General features: G+C 43.1%; 2 protein-coding genes across 2 annotated transcripts; one reads left to right on the top strand and one right to left on the bottom strand.

Moving 5' to 3' along the window:
* Positions 1-492: 492 nt before the first annotated feature.
* Positions 493-6,157, bottom strand: cavin2b (caveolae associated protein 2b). The gene is made up of 6 exons (XM_057026298.1): positions 5,846-6,157; positions 5,179-5,319; positions 4,995-5,096; positions 3,832-4,089; positions 3,606-3,758; positions 493-3,227 (listed from the first exon to the last, which is right to left on the bottom strand). Exons 1-6 carry the CDS (start codon positions 6,092-6,094, stop codon positions 2,880-2,882), a joined length of 1,251 nt encoding a protein of 416 aa, XP_056882278.1. The 5' UTR covers positions 6,095-6,157; the 3' UTR covers positions 493-2,879.
* Positions 6,158-7,522: 1,365 nt separating this feature from the next.
* vps16 (VPS16 core subunit of CORVET and HOPS complexes) lies at positions 7,523-16,437 on the top strand. The gene is made up of 24 exons (XM_057026868.1): positions 7,523-7,892; positions 8,399-8,487; positions 8,602-8,693; positions 8,872-9,000; positions 9,170-9,314; positions 9,609-9,724; positions 9,817-9,939; positions 10,024-10,079; positions 10,640-10,729; positions 10,910-11,081; positions 11,158-11,289; positions 11,365-11,492; positions 11,591-11,626; positions 11,704-11,812; positions 11,944-12,078; positions 12,596-12,704; positions 12,985-13,082; positions 13,252-13,356; positions 14,138-14,215; positions 14,316-14,402; positions 14,926-15,008; positions 15,568-15,664; positions 15,778-15,881; positions 15,957-16,437. Exons 1-24 carry the CDS (start codon positions 7,843-7,845, stop codon positions 16,096-16,098), a joined length of 2,505 nt encoding a protein of 834 aa, XP_056882848.1. The 5' UTR covers positions 7,523-7,842; the 3' UTR covers positions 16,099-16,437.
* The last annotated feature ends 463 nt before the right edge of the window (positions 16,438-16,900 follow it).

Genomic DNA, 16,900 nt, shown 5'->3' with positions numbered 1-16,900 from the left:
TTTATATTTAACTTTACAATTAATAATTTACATCATGTCAAGCTTCTCATGTGCGTCCACAAAGGATGATGGTATTTTTGTACAAAACATTCTGTGGATTTATTTTTCTGTTTTTTCTGTTTGCTTGATGTTAAAAACACATGGAAAGATCTGGAACAAAAAACAAAGCATAAAATAGATCATTAAATAAAAATGGGCCAGAGGCACCCAAATTTTGGAAGAACGCACCGTGGAGAACGTTATCAGAGGAAACCTTTAGTGAAACCTCACATGATCAGCAGCAGATGATAAAATGTGATGGTATTACAAATAATCCTAGTGATAAAACCAAAAATGTCAATGAAAGAAAATAATTTGACCTGGTTGAAGAGCTCTAGTGTAGAGTGTTTATCTGCAGCACTTCTCACTAGTAGAAGCAACAATTACACACACGCCTCAGTGATTTAACAGTTTGTGTTGATGACCAACAAAATGAGAGAACAGAAGCATAAATGTGCCTCAGATTTTATTCTTCAGGTAAATTTGCACCTCATAAATGACTGAGATATATGTATGTATATCACGTCTCCAACAGGAAAAGATCTTTGGCAGGAGAAAGTTTCATTTTGTGTTACTTTATGCAAAAAAGCGTAAAAAGTATCTGCGTGACATAAGGTGAGCAAGCATCTTTTCTGCAGTTTTAAGATCAGTAGTGGGAATAAACATCAGTTTCTCTTTATCAAAAATTGCAGATGCCAAAGTGAGTTATTTTTATTTCAATAATAAAATATCACCCGTTGATGTGAAAAAAGACAATGCTGAAATACAGAAAACAACAAATTATCAATATTTATGCTGTAAACTCAAAAGAGAATGACAGAAAAATGTTTCCATTCTGACTGAAACCCAGCCGACTACAGGGGACTGCAAAAGATGAAATGAAGCAAACAGCACAAACACTTTATTCAATGCATTTCATTTGCCAGTAGGTTTTCTGAGCTTTTTACAACTGCTGTTTTCAAGGTCCCACGGCTCGAAAACACCTTTCCTGGGTAGTAAATGTAAACTGGTCCTGCCTGAACTACCAACTCACAGAATGAAGATTGCAAACGAGTCCCGCAGCGCCCCTACTGGTAAAATTGGGCTCGGACAGGCTGTTAAGGTTCAACTCCCGTTGTGACGCAACAATGGGGGTAATTTGCATAGACCGGCCCCCTCCAGACACAGACACGCCCCCTCCTGTCACAGCGTATACGTTTGCACAAGGCCACACCCCCACTCCAGTCCTGCCCCGCCTCTCTCGCGCTCGTTTCCATTTAAAGCTGCAGACACCAAAATGTCGCGTCCGAAGTAAACCTCAGCGTTCGACTGGACCAGGGCCGAATTTGGAGAAACGACCACAGACACAGTCTTGAGGGACCACTACAGCCGATATAAAAGCTCCACAAGCAGAATGTCATGGGACCTTTAAAGGCAATCCATCATTTACCGCTGCCTCACCCTGCACTTTTAATGCACATCAGAAAGCTACGCAACAGATTTAGGGATTTTATTCAATTTGTGACGTTGATAATAATGCTTATTTGACTTAATGTTATGCTGATGGAACATAAATATACCTATATAGTTTCACTATACATAGGTATATTTGCCTCTCTGCTGCGGTTGACAGCCTTAATGATGTGAGCTCTTGGAAAGCTAATTACTTTTTACAACTTCACAGTCCACAACTTCCTTGTCCACGAATCTAATACTGTCTTCCAGAAATCTGGACTTAATTTTTGACTCAATCTGATCATTTGAGCAACAATATAAAAACCAAAATCACAAAAACCAAGCCCAATCTCCTTTTGCCCCTCTCAGAACCGTGTCCACTCTAAAGTCGTCCCTGTCCCTGTCTAACCTGGAGAAAGTCCTCCATATCTTCATCTTCTCCAGGTTACTCTCACTATCACTACTATCACTGGGTAGTTCTGGCCCCCAGTTATCTGAGTGAGTTGTTGGCCCTGTATGAGCCAACCTCCCATCTGAGGGCCACGGGTGGGGCCTTTCTGGGTCTCCCTAAGTCGAAGTTGAGAACTAAAGATGACTGTGCTTCTTCACTCAGCAGCCACTGGCCTGGTGAGACTGCCGAGGTCAGCGTATTCCTTTAAATCACTTCTTTAAGTCTATTTTAACAGACACGTTTTGATGGGACGCCATTTTGTTTCCTGAAACTTTCGTGAAAACACGATTTCCTCATTTTTCTGTCCTATACATAAATAAAGATTATATCATTATTTTTCTCTGGCTAAAATCGCATTAATATTTGTGTGCACATTAGCTATTAATCTACTCTCATTAGAACTCCAACAATCTAGGTGGGACCATAATTGGGCCTCTCGTGTAACAGATTTAAACCACAGAAAGCAACTTCTGTGCAAAGTCAACTGAAGTGGAATGTTTGAGGAAAATGTTTGGAACCTTAAAGGAATTACAGGAATACAATCTTGGGAATCATTAAGGAAAATGTTGAAAGACCATTATGGGAACTTTAAGGGGCAACATTCAGAAGGAGGAACCTGAGAACTTTGTAGGAAGACAACTTTGAGGACAATTGGGGGGAACTTTTCTAATTTTAGGGAACATATGGCAGCGAACTCTAGCATTACTCTAACATCTGTAGGAAATTTCACGATCCTTATAAAATAAAAGCCTTTCAACCTTAGTTTTAGAAGAAACTGTTGACATTGTTAAATGTTGTTAACGATATACTATTTTCCTTATTTAAACTTAAGCGCGTGTGTTTTGTTTTTTTCTTTTTTAAATCGTTTTCATGGTGACGTGTGATTAAATATGATTTGCTAAGAATGAAGCAGACCATCGTTCTTGTGGCTGCACCTCTGGATACTGTAGAATATTTAGTATTTGTCTGGTTGCTCCTCATCTGCTTGCTGCTCGTCTTCTTTCTCCTCCACACGGAGAGTGGACGAGAGGGTATATTCCTCACTGACTCCCTCCTCTCTATCACCCCTGTCTTCCTCGTCCTCTTTCTTCTTTCCTTCTTCTATTCCCTCTTCCATCACCACCTCCTCCTCCTCCTCCTTCTCCTGCTCCTTGGTTGGAGCCAGCTGGGTGTGGACCTCAGTGAAGGGAACCTCCTGTTCGGTGTCAGCCGGGGGAGACACCTGAGCTTCAGCCTCGGAAATGGCGGACTCGACGTTCTGAATGGAGGTTTCGGGAGGGTGGGAGTCGGAGCTGCTGCGACGCTGAGAACAATGAGAGGTCAGAGGTCGCAGGAAGTGGAGGAACACACCAGTCATCTGAGCTGTTGTAGTATTTTCGAACAATCTGCGAGGCCCAGACCCATTTCCCCTTAAAGGAAAAGGATGGAGGGATACGATAGGCCAAGTAGAATGGGATCATTGAACAAAGTTTTTGTTCGGGGTTGTTTTTTTCCACTGATCTGTCTTGTTAGGTATTGGGCCTCATTAGAAAAGGCATCTCTTTCCTTTTTCAAATGGAAAATCACAGTTTTTACTGCTTGATAACAGAAATTTGCCTTTCCTATCATTCAGCACAAAAGCATTGTCTAAATATTGGAAAACTGACACAGGTGAATGTGAATGTCAGGATCTGAGTTGTACCTTCTTGATGCCTAATGTTAGTGGGGAAACCTTCAAGCTTGATGTCTTCTGTTTGATCTTCTCTCGTTGTTCTGGGGAAACAATTTTTGTTCCGATCTTGGTCATTTTCTTCTCAATGTTCTGGCGGGAAAAGGCCTTCTTCAAACTGTCCACCTGTGGACAGAAACCACATTAGTCCCTCTGACTACCTGTCCATCTGGAGGATAAACACCTGCACCTATCTTGCCTTCTTCAGGCTGGAACGCTTTAGCTTCTCTGCTTTGGACTTCTCCATGTTCTCCAGATCATGAAGCCACACGTCCTCATCCTCGTCCTCTGCCTCCAGTCCAACATCCTCATCAGATGACAGCTCAATAGTTTTGAGTCCACCATCCTGAGAAGGATTGCCCTCCATCTCTGCACCTTCAGATTCTTCCAAAATGCCGTCCCTGGGGAACGGAGGGGGATCCTTCACAAAAACAGTGGCCGGTATCTCGTTTTCCTCCTGAAGGACAGAAGAAAAGAGCTTATCTCAACTGGAGAAGAGGGATGGATGGAGGTATATTATGTCACAGATATATCACGCACACACACACACACACACACACACATCACAGCAAACACTCATCGCCGCTTTGAGTGTATTGAAATGCAGAGAATGTTGGACGTATCTGTTTTTGTTCAAATCCGCCTTATAAATTCATCCTATGTCTTCCATTCTGACTTCTGCTTAATTGTTGATCTTTGTTTTCATCTTTGAGCTTCTACTTAATATTTATTAATATTCTACGGAATAAGACAATACTGCCGCCCCAGGCTGAGCCACACCCACTGTGGAATGCTGGGTATTTTAGGGAGGACTGGAATGCTTCACGTAAGTCAAGATGAAAAACACGTGTACACACTGATACTGCTATGTTGGCTCAATAGAGTTTTATGACAGTCACTTTAGTGCAACAGGACTTTGCAACAGAGAACTCGTTGCTGAGGCGTGTTTATAGTGCGGTTCTCTCACCTGTACTGCCTCAGAACACAGATCAAAACAGCTTTTACTGGACGGTAAATAATCCTTGTCTGGGCTGGAATGAAGCTGTACTGTAGTTACCCAAGGAGACTCGGTTACCTTTGCAACCAACTTCCTACGGCATCATCTGTCGGGGATTTTAAGTGGACGTGAAGGTCTAGATTTAGGAGATGATGACATCACTGGTGGGACATCATGGCAACTGTCTAACTGTTGTTCATGATCATGTCCGTTCCAATTGGAAGTTCTATTTTTTTTCCTGCATTGAATGCGGGTTTGCTGCTGACCTGAAGGTCTTGCAATGTGTCCTTAATGCATGGATTTACACCTGAGGAGTAAAGGTGAACACCGTGAACCTGACCTCTGACCTCTGTGTCAGGCCTGACCTGAAAGATAAGAACTTTGAAGTTGTTTCTGTGGATCAGGTGGGCGTGGTTGGCCTCCAGCTTCTTCACTTGGGCCCCCTGTCGCTCCATCTTTTCACGAACCTGCAGAAACAAGAGTTGAGCACGACGTGACAGGTGACAGGTAATGTTAGTTTAACCAGGTGACCTTTTCCCCGGGACTCACCTCCTTCATGGTGACGGAAAGTTTGCGGCTCTTGTCCAGCAGCTTGCTCACAGTGTTGGACGTGTGACTGTGGCTCTTGGACAGCTTGGTCATATCCGCCTGGATCCCTCTGACCACGCCTTCCATTTCCACCTGATGCACCTGTACCAAGGAGCACACCAGTGGGGTCAGAGCCAACACCGCCTCAGTCAGTTGAAGAAGGGTTCAGATCTTCAGAGCCTCTCTCGCTCTCTCTCTCTTTTTTTCTCTCTCTCTCTGTGGAATTATTCTAACTTATAAATTCAGGGCCACGTCGCTGACAGGCAAGCTGAGCAATAGTATCATTTCAGCCCTTATAAGCAGGATTCCTGTTTTGTTCTTCATCTTTACATGAGGCAAAAGAAATAAACTGCTTTAGCTTCCTGTCCAACAGGGTGTGAGAGGCAGGAAGCTAAAGCAGTTAACAGCGTGTTATAACATGTTTGTGTTATAACATGTTTTTAAAGTTCAGATACAGGAAGCTGATCATTCCATTTCAGAGTTAACATTGCAGTTTGAGCTTTTTCAGAACGTGCGACCAAAGCTAATTTCAACCTTGGATTTACAGTTTTTATTGAGTAAAAACTGTGTATCAAAAACAACCATCCTAAATATCCTGTCTCTCTAAATGGCCCCACCCCTGGCTCACCTCCATCTTGTTTTGGTTTTCCTGTACAGTATCCAGCATGTTGACCAGTTTGTCCAGCAGTGTGAGGACCGTGATGGCGTTGACGGGGCCCTGACCCATTTCTTCGCTGCTGAATCCAGCCATGGCCGACGACGGTGAGCCCTGAGCCTCATCTTGATGGTCCTGCTCGTCCCGATTTTGGGGGGGCACCACCAGATCCTGACTCTGGTGTGTTTCAGTCGTCACCATGGTGACACCCTGCTCGCACATCGACAAACAGCCCAACTAAGAAGTCAGAAAGTTCCTGGATGCAGAAAAACTGTGGAAACTCCGCTGAGGCCCCTCCTTCTCTCTCTCCCTGTGTGTTGAACTGGGATTGGTTGTAATATTTTCCAGGAGTGGAAACATCCACACCTTTAACTCCTTCACAGCCACGAGTCAAATATGCAGCAGAAAGAAACCCTGCTCCCCTTTGAGTTGAGAACCTTTCTGGTGACACATGAAAAATCTTTTTATTTGCCTTTAATTCATTCATTAAAAACTATGCACGAACATGTCTTATAATTTATGATGTTGAAATAAAAAACAAAACAAATTATTATGGAAACACAACCAAAATTTATGAAGGGCCAGCTGATAGCAAACATAGAAAAGAAGCATGGCTGATTCCTACAAATCAGTCAGTCAATCAATCAATAAACTGGTTCACATTGCTAATAAAGTCTTAGCTGGCACTCAAGGAGTTAACATTCTCTCTCCCTCAGGCTCTGGGTCTCTCTGCCACACCCAGAAAACGCTGCCATGCACAACTGAGCGTGTGTGTTCTTGTACTTGCTGCCTACTGAGTACCAAAATACTCATTCTACTAGCAAAATGAGGACATTTTTCAGAAAGTGAGGACATTTGGGCTGGTCCTCACAAATTCAAACTGACCGTTTAAAGGTTAATACTTGGTTTTAGAATTAGGTTTGGATCGGGGTCAGGGGTTAGATGGGATGGTTAGGGTGAGGGGCTGGGAAATGCATTATGCCCATGAAAGTCCTTACAACGATAGAAGTGCAAGGATTAGTGTTTGTGTGTGTGTGTGTGTGTGTGTGTGTGTGTGTGTGTGTGTACATGTACATGTGGGTGAAAGGGGTTCACGATTGAGGCATGCAACCATGTTTTCTCTCCCTCTCTCTTGCTCTCCCTCTCTTCTTTCTCTCACTGTCTCTTTCTCCACTCTCTCATTTCTCTTGCTCTCGCTCTCATGTTATGAGAGTGAAGTCATCTAGAAGAATAGTTTCCCTTCACCCAACAGTGACCCGTCCAACACAAAGTGAACAGAGAATCATGTGAAAGAGTAAAACGTTTGGGGTGGTGAGGGTGCTGATTGATTGTGAGTTTAATTGCTGGACTGTGTGATTGTCATTGATTGGGGGAACATCTCATGGTTTTACATGTTTAAAAAAACAACAACACAACAACAATGGGATTATTGTTTGGGTATATTTTCCAGGAATATTTGTGAGGAAACAAAAATAAGTGTCTTCATGTCAGACTATTGTGGAGGCTCTGAATGGGAACTGTGATGTTTCCAACAGGAAAATACGCCCACAGAAGTCAGAAATACAGTAAAGCCATTAGATGGTGCTGGTGTGTGGGTGTGGGTGTGGGTGTGTGTGTGTGTGTGGGGGGGGGGGGCTTCCTTTGACTGGATTCGAAATGTACATGAGAAAGTCTTCCAGTTTGATCAATATATTTTAATTTTTTTCTTCTTTCTGATGTTTCATTTTCTGCTTGTTTGCTAATATGCGGAACATTCCCAACCACTGAAGGCAAGTGGAGGACAGAAACACCCGCGAAGAAGAAGAAGAGGAAGACGACGAAGAAGAAGAGGCGGCGGAAGCGGAAGAAGTTATTGTTGTTATTATATGTGACAGAAGCTCTAAAAGGCGCTGTTGTTTTCGCCGAGGTTGTCATCTTTTTATTTTTTACCATCGTTAAAGGTTCGCCAGTCCTGTTAAACTGGCATCATCATGACGTTCATCACAGCCAACTGGAACCCGCTGGGAGATGCGTTTTATCGGTTAGTTTTGCTCCCAATGCAGTTTCCCTGCAGCAAGCTAAACGCAACCATTAGAGAACATGCAACATTTGACGGTGTGGCTTAGATATTAAGCAGCCGCCGCCATGTGTTTGCAGCCCGGCAGCGAAATCACGGGACTCACCGGGGCCTCCATAACTGTCAACAATGCTAATGGGTGCTAAAGTGTTAGCTTCAGGAAGTGTCACTTTAAAATGTGACCATGTCACGTTTATTACATCATTTAAGTTAGTCTGCTTTGTATTTTGGAATGAATTATACAGTTAATTCCAGCCGTAATTAAGTAATGGTTGAAAATGCCAGTTATTGATCCTGATATTGTAGAATTACTTAAATGATGCTGCAGCAATAAGGTCCTGCAGATCTACTATATTTAATGGTTTACAACTTTTAGTTTCTGTTCAGGACATGTAAAGCAGATAAAAGATCATTAATTCCCTGCACATTATAAGAGCCATGTTGATGTGTGTCTGTGTTCTTGTGGTCAGTAAAACTGAGCTGTATGACATGTGCTGGGACTTGAAGGACGCCCTCAGAGACTGTCTTGTGGCTGCTGCTCCATATGGAGGACCGATAGGTATACACACAGTTTTAAAGGAAAGGGTTATAGCATAAATACATCTAATATTCTTGACTCATTACCTTTTCCCTCTACCTCCCTCTCATCTTTACTTTTTGCCCTCCACCACAGCTCTCCTAAGAAAACCTCTTAGATGTTCTCCGAGTTCTCGTCCTCAGTTGGAGATTTATTCTGCGTCTGGGTTTGCCATCACAAGCTTCCCGGTAGATGTTAACTAATTATTATCAGCTCTTAATATTCACCAGACATCAATTACCTCCAGTTCACAGGCAGACCTGTGTTATAGGGTAGTTTTACACAGTAGTACGTGTGGTATGTTTATGTGTAACATTTTAGTAATTCGTTGAACTGTGTTTTTTTGTGTACCTGTTTCTTTCTCAGTGGAAGAGTGGTCCCCTTGTCCATCTTGGTTGGACGATTACCGATGAGTTGCTATGTATTCAGGAAGACGGATCTGTACTGATCTATGATCTGTTTGGTTCCTTCAAGAGGCATTTCAGTATGGGTCAGGTGAGCTGACTAAAAAAGAGCAGCTACATATGTTAACTAACGTTACTCGTAGTTGGTGTTTAATGTGAGCTAATGAACCCAACATCCTCCAGACTGGCGATCCACTCGTGTTGCCAACAACGGCTAAAGTGAGCTGGTTTTATTACATTGTTGGTTGTGTTGTTCACAGGAAGTGGTTCAGAATCAGGTCCTGGAAGCCAAAGTATTCCACTCTCCATTTGGAACAGGTGTTGCCATCATATCTGGCTCCTCCCATTTTACCTTGGCAACCAACGTTGATGAATTGAAACTGCGGAGGTTACCTGAAGTCCCAGGTAAGTAAATGTGCTTTACTATGTCGCTGAAGGTTCTCATTCAGTTCATGGTGGTGAGTTTTCCTACTGACCCATTATGTGGGTTCTTGGGGCCATCTCGGTCAGATTGTGAAATGGGGTTTAGTTATCTGAGCGGATCTAAAGGTGGCTTTGTGTCATTTTGTTTCTTGGGCCATTGTCACCCTTTTAGAGTCAATTATTTTGACTTTATGTCTTCCTTTTCATTAAATGGTTCCTGTCTGTCTATCCTTTTGTCTCTTGGTCCATCTGTCTATCCTTTCTGTCTGTCCCCAGGTCTGCAGGGGAAACCTTTGTGTTGGGCCGTTCTCGTTCAGGACAGACAAATCAAAGTCCTCCTGTCCAGTGGCCCTGAACTTTATATCCTGGATGACACGTCCTGTTCTGAAGTGGTGAGACAAATGGGCTGCTAGACTATTGTAGAGAGAGAGCACAAGTATCTGTAGGAGGTTCTCACTCTATTTCACTCTATTTCTGTCTTCAGCATCCTCCATGGCTCAGTCCCCAGGCTGGCAGTATCATCCACATGTCTGTGTCGTTCAGCTATAAATATTTGGCCCTTTTTACTGACACTGGACACCTGTTTACAGCCTCTTCTGATCTCCAGGTGGGCTGCACCATGATCCCATCAGCTGTTTTACGTAACTGAGGGGCTTTGTTTTAATGTGTGACAAATACTTTTTATTCACAGAACAAACTGAGTGAAATTGACACCAAAAGGTCGACAGCACCTGAACAGATGGTCTGGTATGTAGACCTGTCTTATCAGTAGCCTGCCTGTCTGCCTACGTGTCCATGAAGGTTCTCCTTCAGGTTTTATTAATCCATTAAAGTCTATCAGAGAGTCAACTGGAAGACATTTCTCCTCTTCTTCTGTTCCAACCAGTTTGTTGAGACTTTACTACTCGGTTGTTAAGGTCACATGACCCAGGGGAGCGCGGAGTGTTAACACCCAGGTGTGAATGGGTGTTTACTTGTTCACCTGTTTAGGGAGAGGAAGAAATGTTCTACCTCAAGCCTCCCTCTCTGTTTATGGAAGGTTTACAAAGGTGGCTTTTCTTCTGAACCATCTGCCTTCCCTGGCTATAACCTTTACATTGCAACATTTAAAAGACCTGGTCTTTGTAACCTTCATGGCCCTAGACAGCATCAAACTGTTTTACTATGTCCCTCTAAGTCTAGATAAGAGGCAAATGTCTTCTAGTTTCTTTCAGCGGTCCAGTCGACTCTCCACTGGACTCTTATCAGATTCCTCCTCAGTCTGTCTGTCCATCCATTTGCTTGCCTGACTCCCTTTATCTTTCCAGGTGTCGCAGACCGAACAGTCAGCAACCGTCTGTGGTGTTACTGTGGGACAGGCTGCTCATGGTAGCTGGAGTTTGTAATGACACAATCCAGTATCCTTTGAACCACTTAAGTCTTTTAAACTTCAAATACAAAGGAAGAATTAAACTTTATCTTTTTTTTCTAAGGTTGAGAATATTCCTTTTATTATTCAAAGAAGGGAAAATATTTGCCAGAATCATCTTTGCTCAGACCATCTTTTGTCATTCTTGAACCTTGACCCTTAATCACAGGTTCCCCATCGAGGATCAGTGCGTTTTGGTTGGAGAGATGGATGGAGTTCGGATCCTCAGCACGAGGAGCCACGAGCTGCTTCAGGAAGTTCCTCTGGTCTGTCAGGATATCTTCAAGATTGCCTCCATGGCCCCTGGAGCTTTGCTGCTGGAGGCCCACAGGGAGTACGAGGTGAGACTCAAACTGCTCCACTGTGGGACATGGAAAAAGTTGTCCTTGAACAGCCATCTGATGTCCATCCCTATAGAAATCAAGTCAGAAGGCTGACGAGTACCTGAGGGAGCTCAAAGAGCAGAGCATGCTGGAGGAGGCAGTGAAACAGTGTGTGGGGGCTGCTCGATACGAATATGACCCCCAGACCCAGAAATCTCTGCTGCGGGTGAGCCCTCCTCACTCTGGCACTATTCTGTTGCGGTCTGTCAGTGATGTTGCAGTTGCGTCCCTTGTACACCAGGCGGCGTCGTTCGGAAAGTGTTTTCTGGCGGACTTCAGCGCAGATCCGTTTGTGGAGACCTGCAGAGAACTGCGCGTGCTGAACGCCGTCCGAGTGAGCAGCGTGGGGCTGCCACTCACATATCCTCAGTATCCTCGCATGCATGTTGTCCGTGTCGATCAGCAGTAGCGATCAGCTCGGTTCTCCATCAGCCTCCGAACAGACAGTCCTTACATTCACATTTCAGATTCAAACATTTGACTCTCCAGGTGCTGATTGACAGGTGAGTCTGCTCACAGAATCTCTTCCCCTCAGGGCCACCGGACATCCGACTCACATGTTCTCCTCTGCCCCCCTCAGGCTGGTGTACCGGCAGTTGTACCCATTAGCAATAAAAGTCTGCCATTACCTGAAGATTCCAGATTATCATGGTGTCAGCAGAGTCCTCAGACACTGGGCGTCCTGCAAGGTAAAGGGCCTCCCCCTCCCCCCCCCCCCATCCCCACTGCAAGGAGCGGTAGAGTTGACTTCAGATTATCTACATAGGGTCGTTTTGGTTTAGTCCAGGTGGGTTAACGGGCGGACGTGTTGCATTCCCAGGTGCAGCAGAAGGACCTGTCTGATGAGGCCATAGCGAAGGCTGTGTGTGCAAAGGTGGGCGACTCGCCTGGGTTTTCTTACTCTCACATCGCAGCTAAAGCGTACGAATGTGGACGTGCTGAGCTCGCTATCAAGGTAGGTGGAACCTTTTCATCGGGGTTTGGTTTTAGCCCCGGAATTGTGTGACGTAATCAGTTTCAGTAAAATAGTCCTCTCTCGGATCTTTTTGTTCTTTTTCACATAAATCAGAAGTTCACCCAGTCTAATCAGACTCAGGTAGACATTAAGTGATGCAAGCTGAAGGAAAAGCCTCCATAGAATATCCAGAGTAGAGAAGGAATGAGGATTGCAGTTGTTCGGGAGTGAGGTTCAACAGAAGGACCGCAAGTGAGGGTTGCAGCTACAGAATTGGGACTGGATTAGTGGGGTCTGGAGATGTTCTTGAGGTGGGAAAAGTTTGACTGGGCGACGTATTTGACATGAGACTGATGGTGTCTCATGAAAGTTAATAGCATTAGCAAAAGCTAATTGAAGGTTGAATGAAGGTGTCGCATCTTATTGTCTGTAGGGAGAGCGCCCGAGAAAAGCACACATTCACATTTTCTGTGGGATTTTCTAGTTTTTCCATTTATTTCTTTGTGACACTGTTCAGCTGTTGGATTTTGAGGCTCGGTCTGGAGAACAGGTTCCTCTGCTGCTGAAGATGAAACGCAGTCATCTGGCTCTCAGCAAAGCTGTGGAGAGTGGAGACACTGACCTGGGTGAGTGTCCTGCTCCTGCCCACCACCTGTCATGTTGATAAAAGCTCGAATCTTTGTTCCTCCTGTAATAGGACAATCAAAGAGCTGTTGCAAAATACAGGGGTATGAATTTTAAAATGTGGGACAGTTTGACTCTATTTTGGCTTGTTGTACTAACACATAACACAGGAATGACAGTGGAGGTACTTTCCACTTTGAAATGGTTTCTGATGGCATTAAAGTGTATTAACATTATGTTAATATAAATGAATGAATTCATAAAATTGTCCCCTGTTTTCAGTTTACATGGTTGTGACCCATCTAAAGAATGAGATGAACCGAGGAGATTTCTTCATGACCCTGAGGAACCAACCAGTCGCACTGAGTCTATACAAACAGGTAACCTCATCTTCATGTTAACCTCTTTAGCCCGTACATGTCAGGACAGTTATCATATGTTGACTATTGGCTTATGGAGCCCAGGAAATGAGGCACTGACCTTTAGACAAGGATGGTCCAAATATGCATGTTGTTCGGTATTCATCTGTCGTTACTCTTGTGTTTTCAGTTCTGTAAACTTCAGGAGCAGGAAACGCTGAAGGATCTTTATAACCAAGATGATGATCACCAGGAGTTGGCCAACTACTATGTTTCTGCCAGTTACAGAGAGAAGGTAACAAATGATCGTCTCAGTCCGGCTGTAACCGGGCAGCTGAAGTGCGTATAAACGAATAGATAGTTAATGTGACGGGACATAGATTTGCTCCGGCACGTATATGTTCTCGTAATCGGAGCTAAACTAGAAAAGGCATGTGCTCATGCTCCACAACCCCCGTGCTGGTGTATGACCCCGGAACAAAAATAAGAGAGTCGGCGTTAGCATATGGCATTCTTGGCTGCTTCTATAAAACCACATACAAAGTAAAGCGTCCAATGTGTGAGATGGACAAAGCTGGAGGATTATCTAGGTTCCTGTTGTTAGAAATGTGGCTCTGCCTCCTGACTCCATTATGGACAGGGGTCCACAATAACCTGCCGAATATCGCCACCTAGTGTTGAGGAAGATGAACTGTTCCCTGAAGTTATTCATTCTGTTGCCGGTAAACTGGAACATGACAAAATTCTAATGAGATGCCAGAAGTCCAATGTGCATAGCTTTATTGGTGGCTAATAAATGTGGTTTAACATGTTGAGCTAATGACAGAATGCACAAAATAAGTGGATTTCTGTCATAAATCAAGGCTTGAAATGTCATCATTGTTCATCAAGTAAAAATGTCCAGATCTTTTGTGTATAGAGCGTATGTGTATTTTTAAGTGACAGTCAGACAAAGTGTTTTCTGTTAAATATTTAATATAGGATATGAAAAAAAACTGAAAATTCATGAGAAATCTGCATGCTAGTGGTTTTCAGATCTAATCAAACTACCCTTCAAATGTCTGTGTGTCTTGCAGAGGATGGACATCCGTCTGTCCCTCCTGCAGAGTGCCGTCGATGAATATAACAAGGCAAAGAACGATTTTGCTGCAAAGGTAAACCTCTGGACGAACTCTTTCAACACCTTGAGCATGCTCATAAACCCCCTGCGTCCATCCCGACTGTTTGTCTGCCTGTTTTTCCTGTTGTCTTCAGGCCACCGAGGACGAGATGCGACTCCTGCGTTTTCAACGAAAGCTGGACGAGGATAAAGCAACAGAACTCCTGGGTCTGTCTTTACAGGTAAATTAACCAACTCTTCCCATTCTACACCAAACAACAGCAGCATTATGTTCCGTTCAATGCTAAGTGTAATACATATATATATATATATATATAGCACGCCATCACTCAAATAGTATTTAATTACATTCAGTGAGCGTTGTGAGTTTGATCGAACATACTTCACTTGGCTGCCAGTCGCTGCCTCCCCTGACTGCATGTCCCTGGGTTGGTTGGTGTACTGCTGGTTCCCAGAACCTTTAACAGTACAAAGGGGGGGCTCAGACCCCCTGCTGCAGAACCAGCCCCCTCTCCAGGTATGGGAGGATGACTCCCTCTCTACTTTAAGATGAAGATGAAAGCCTTACTCTGAGAGAATGTTAAGAATCATTGATCATCATACCATCATTATGCTAGCTAAGCTAATGTTTCTCTCCCCTTTCCTGCCACTGTTTGGAGAAGGTGCTGCATAAATAAAGTTGAATTTCATTGAAAAACATTGTAGTCCAGGATGTCCCGTGATGTAACGTCCATGTGTCTGCAGGCCACGATGGAGGCTCTGTTGGCTTTAGGGTTCCATAAACAAGCAGAACAACTTTACAGAGACTTCAAAGTTCCAGAAAAAAGGTAAAGTATGTTCCTGCTGTCTAATGTGTGATTGAGATTAGAATGGGTTTTAGGGTTATGCCTTCACTGATAGGAACAGTTGTTCCTTCATTATTCATATTTACAAGTTCAAGGGGCTTAGACTGTTCATAAACTCTCCTCTATTATAAATTCTTGCTTTTATTGATAAACTTAAGAATTTATAATGGAAACTACAGCCCATGAAAATTTCCCAACATGCATTGTAATGGTCAAGAAAATTAGGTCCGACTATGACATCACACATGTCTTCCCTTCCACTTTTAACATTACCCACAATCCTCTGCTGCATGGCAAATGAACAAATGCAGTTAGCAGTAAAGGTTCAGTAGGTGTTTGTCTCAGTTCAGTGTTGCTCATCAGACAGATGCTGATGTGGAAGAAAATGGGCAATAGCAGCCAATACTGATGTGATTGGTGATATCGTGAGCAGCCCTAATTTATGCTTGATTTAGTGGATTTTAAAATATACAGTAATGCGTTTTCTGGACAATAGGTGTTTTTCTTTTGCCTGTCTTATCTGTCTCTTTCACCTGTGTAGGTATTGGTGGTTAAAATTGAAGTCTCTGGCAAAGAAAGAGGAGTGGGAGGAGTTAGAGAAGTTTTCCAAGACCAAAAAGTCTCCCATCGGCTACCTGGTGAGGACAAGTTCCGCTATTTTTTTAAAATAAAAAAAAGAAGGTTTTATTGTTCTCTGTGATAGAATTGTTTCTAACAAAAAACCCAATTGTTGGACTTGTCTCTTATTTAGCCTTTTGTTGAAGTTTGCATGAAGCGTAACAACAAGTACGAAGCCAAGAAGTATGTTTCCAGGGTGATGCCAGAACAGAAGGTCCGGGCTCACCTGGCAATCAGGTAAAGATGATAGGGGTGTGTCAGATAGGTGGCGCCTCGTCCCTTTGGTAATTTCTCCTTCCTGTATTTCACTAGTGATCTTGAGGGGGCTGCTGATGCTGCGATTGAGCGCAGGAATGAGTCGGAGATTGGGATAGTCCTCTCCAGATGCGCCGCCTCTGATCGCCTTTTGATTGAAAGGCTGAACCGAGCCAGAACCAGCACTGTGAAAAAATAACGCGCACGTGTTTGTTCGGCCACAACGCGATCCTTAATGACTGCGTGATTCCGCATTGTTCCGAATGTTGGCTGCAAGAAAGTGATCATTACGTCCCGGCTGAGGCCAAATGCTATTGACATCAGAACAACTGCAACTTGGCTGAAGATGATGAGGAGCTCGACGTGTCAGGCAGAAGAGATTTCACTGTTGTGTCTAATCATATCAACTATAACTGAATAAAATACTTCACTAACGATAATTCACTGATATGGTTAGAGAACATACAATTCTCAAGACAACAAACTAACATTTTATGTTCTGTGAATGTAAAATAAAATCAATTCATTAGCAACCAAATTGAATAAAACCTTTTATTCATTTTCAGACTTGTTAGTGACGTTTCATGATATGGATAGTTTGTGAAGGGAATTCCTGAAAAAGTGCGCATTAAAAGTTCTTTATACCATAAATTGTTAGTACTGTTTATTCCATTAGCATTTTGATGGAGAACCTAAAAGTTTTTATTATTCAAATTCAAAAATTGGAAAACAGTCAAATTACAGTTTAGAGATGGGCAATTCACAAGTGTATTGCTTAAAAAGTCCACAGTAAAACTATTTTTTATTAGATTATTTCCAATTTCAAAGAATTAAGTGTTATATTAAAACATGTAGTCCACAAGTACTTAGATAAACTGGTATTTAGTTAGTTTTTGTCTAGTTTAAACATACTACAATACAATGTTTTGGTTTGTATTTGTCCATTTAAAACATACTGCTTAAAACAATACTGCCTATTTAAAACAGTACATTGCTATGTT

Source organism: Takifugu flavidus, chromosome 3 (genome assembly GCF_003711565.1).
Source record: "Takifugu flavidus isolate HTHZ2018 chromosome 3, ASM371156v2, whole genome shotgun sequence".
In the NCBI taxonomy this organism is placed as follows: Eukaryota; Metazoa; Chordata; class Actinopteri; order Tetraodontiformes; family Tetraodontidae; genus Takifugu; species Takifugu flavidus.
The sequence above is the reverse complement of the archived record's forward strand: the minus strand, read 5'-3'. Positions and strand labels throughout refer to the sequence as shown.

What these genes read in the sequence shown, in the direction of transcription:
- vps16 (XM_057026868.1), top strand. Translation starts at nt 7,843, where the DNA reads ATGACGTTCATCACAGCCAACTGGAACCCGCTGGGAGATGCGTTTTAT. An exon ending in AGGCCCACAGGGAGTACGAG is followed by an intron (nt 11,082 to 11,157) that starts GTGAGACTCAAA and finishes CCATCCCTATAG; the next exon opens with AAATCAAGTCAGAAGGCTGA. An exon ending in TCCTGGGTCTGTCTTTACAG is followed by an intron (nt 14,403 to 14,925) that starts GTAAATTAACCA and finishes ATGTGTCTGCAG; the next exon opens with GCCACGATGGAGGCTCTGTT.
- cavin2b (XM_057026298.1), bottom strand. Translation starts at nt 6,094, where the DNA reads ATGTGCGAGCAGGGTGTCACCATGGTGACGACTGAAACACACCAGAGT. An exon ending in AGCGTTCCAGCCTGAAGAAG is followed by an intron (nt 3,759 to 3,831) that starts GCAAGATAGGTG and finishes TTCTGTCCACAG; the next exon opens with GTGGACAGTTTGAAGAAGGC. An exon ending in TAACATTAGGCATCAAGAAG is followed by an intron (nt 3,228 to 3,605) that starts GTACAACTCAGA and finishes CATTGTTCTCAG; the next exon opens with CGTCGCAGCAGCTCCGACTC.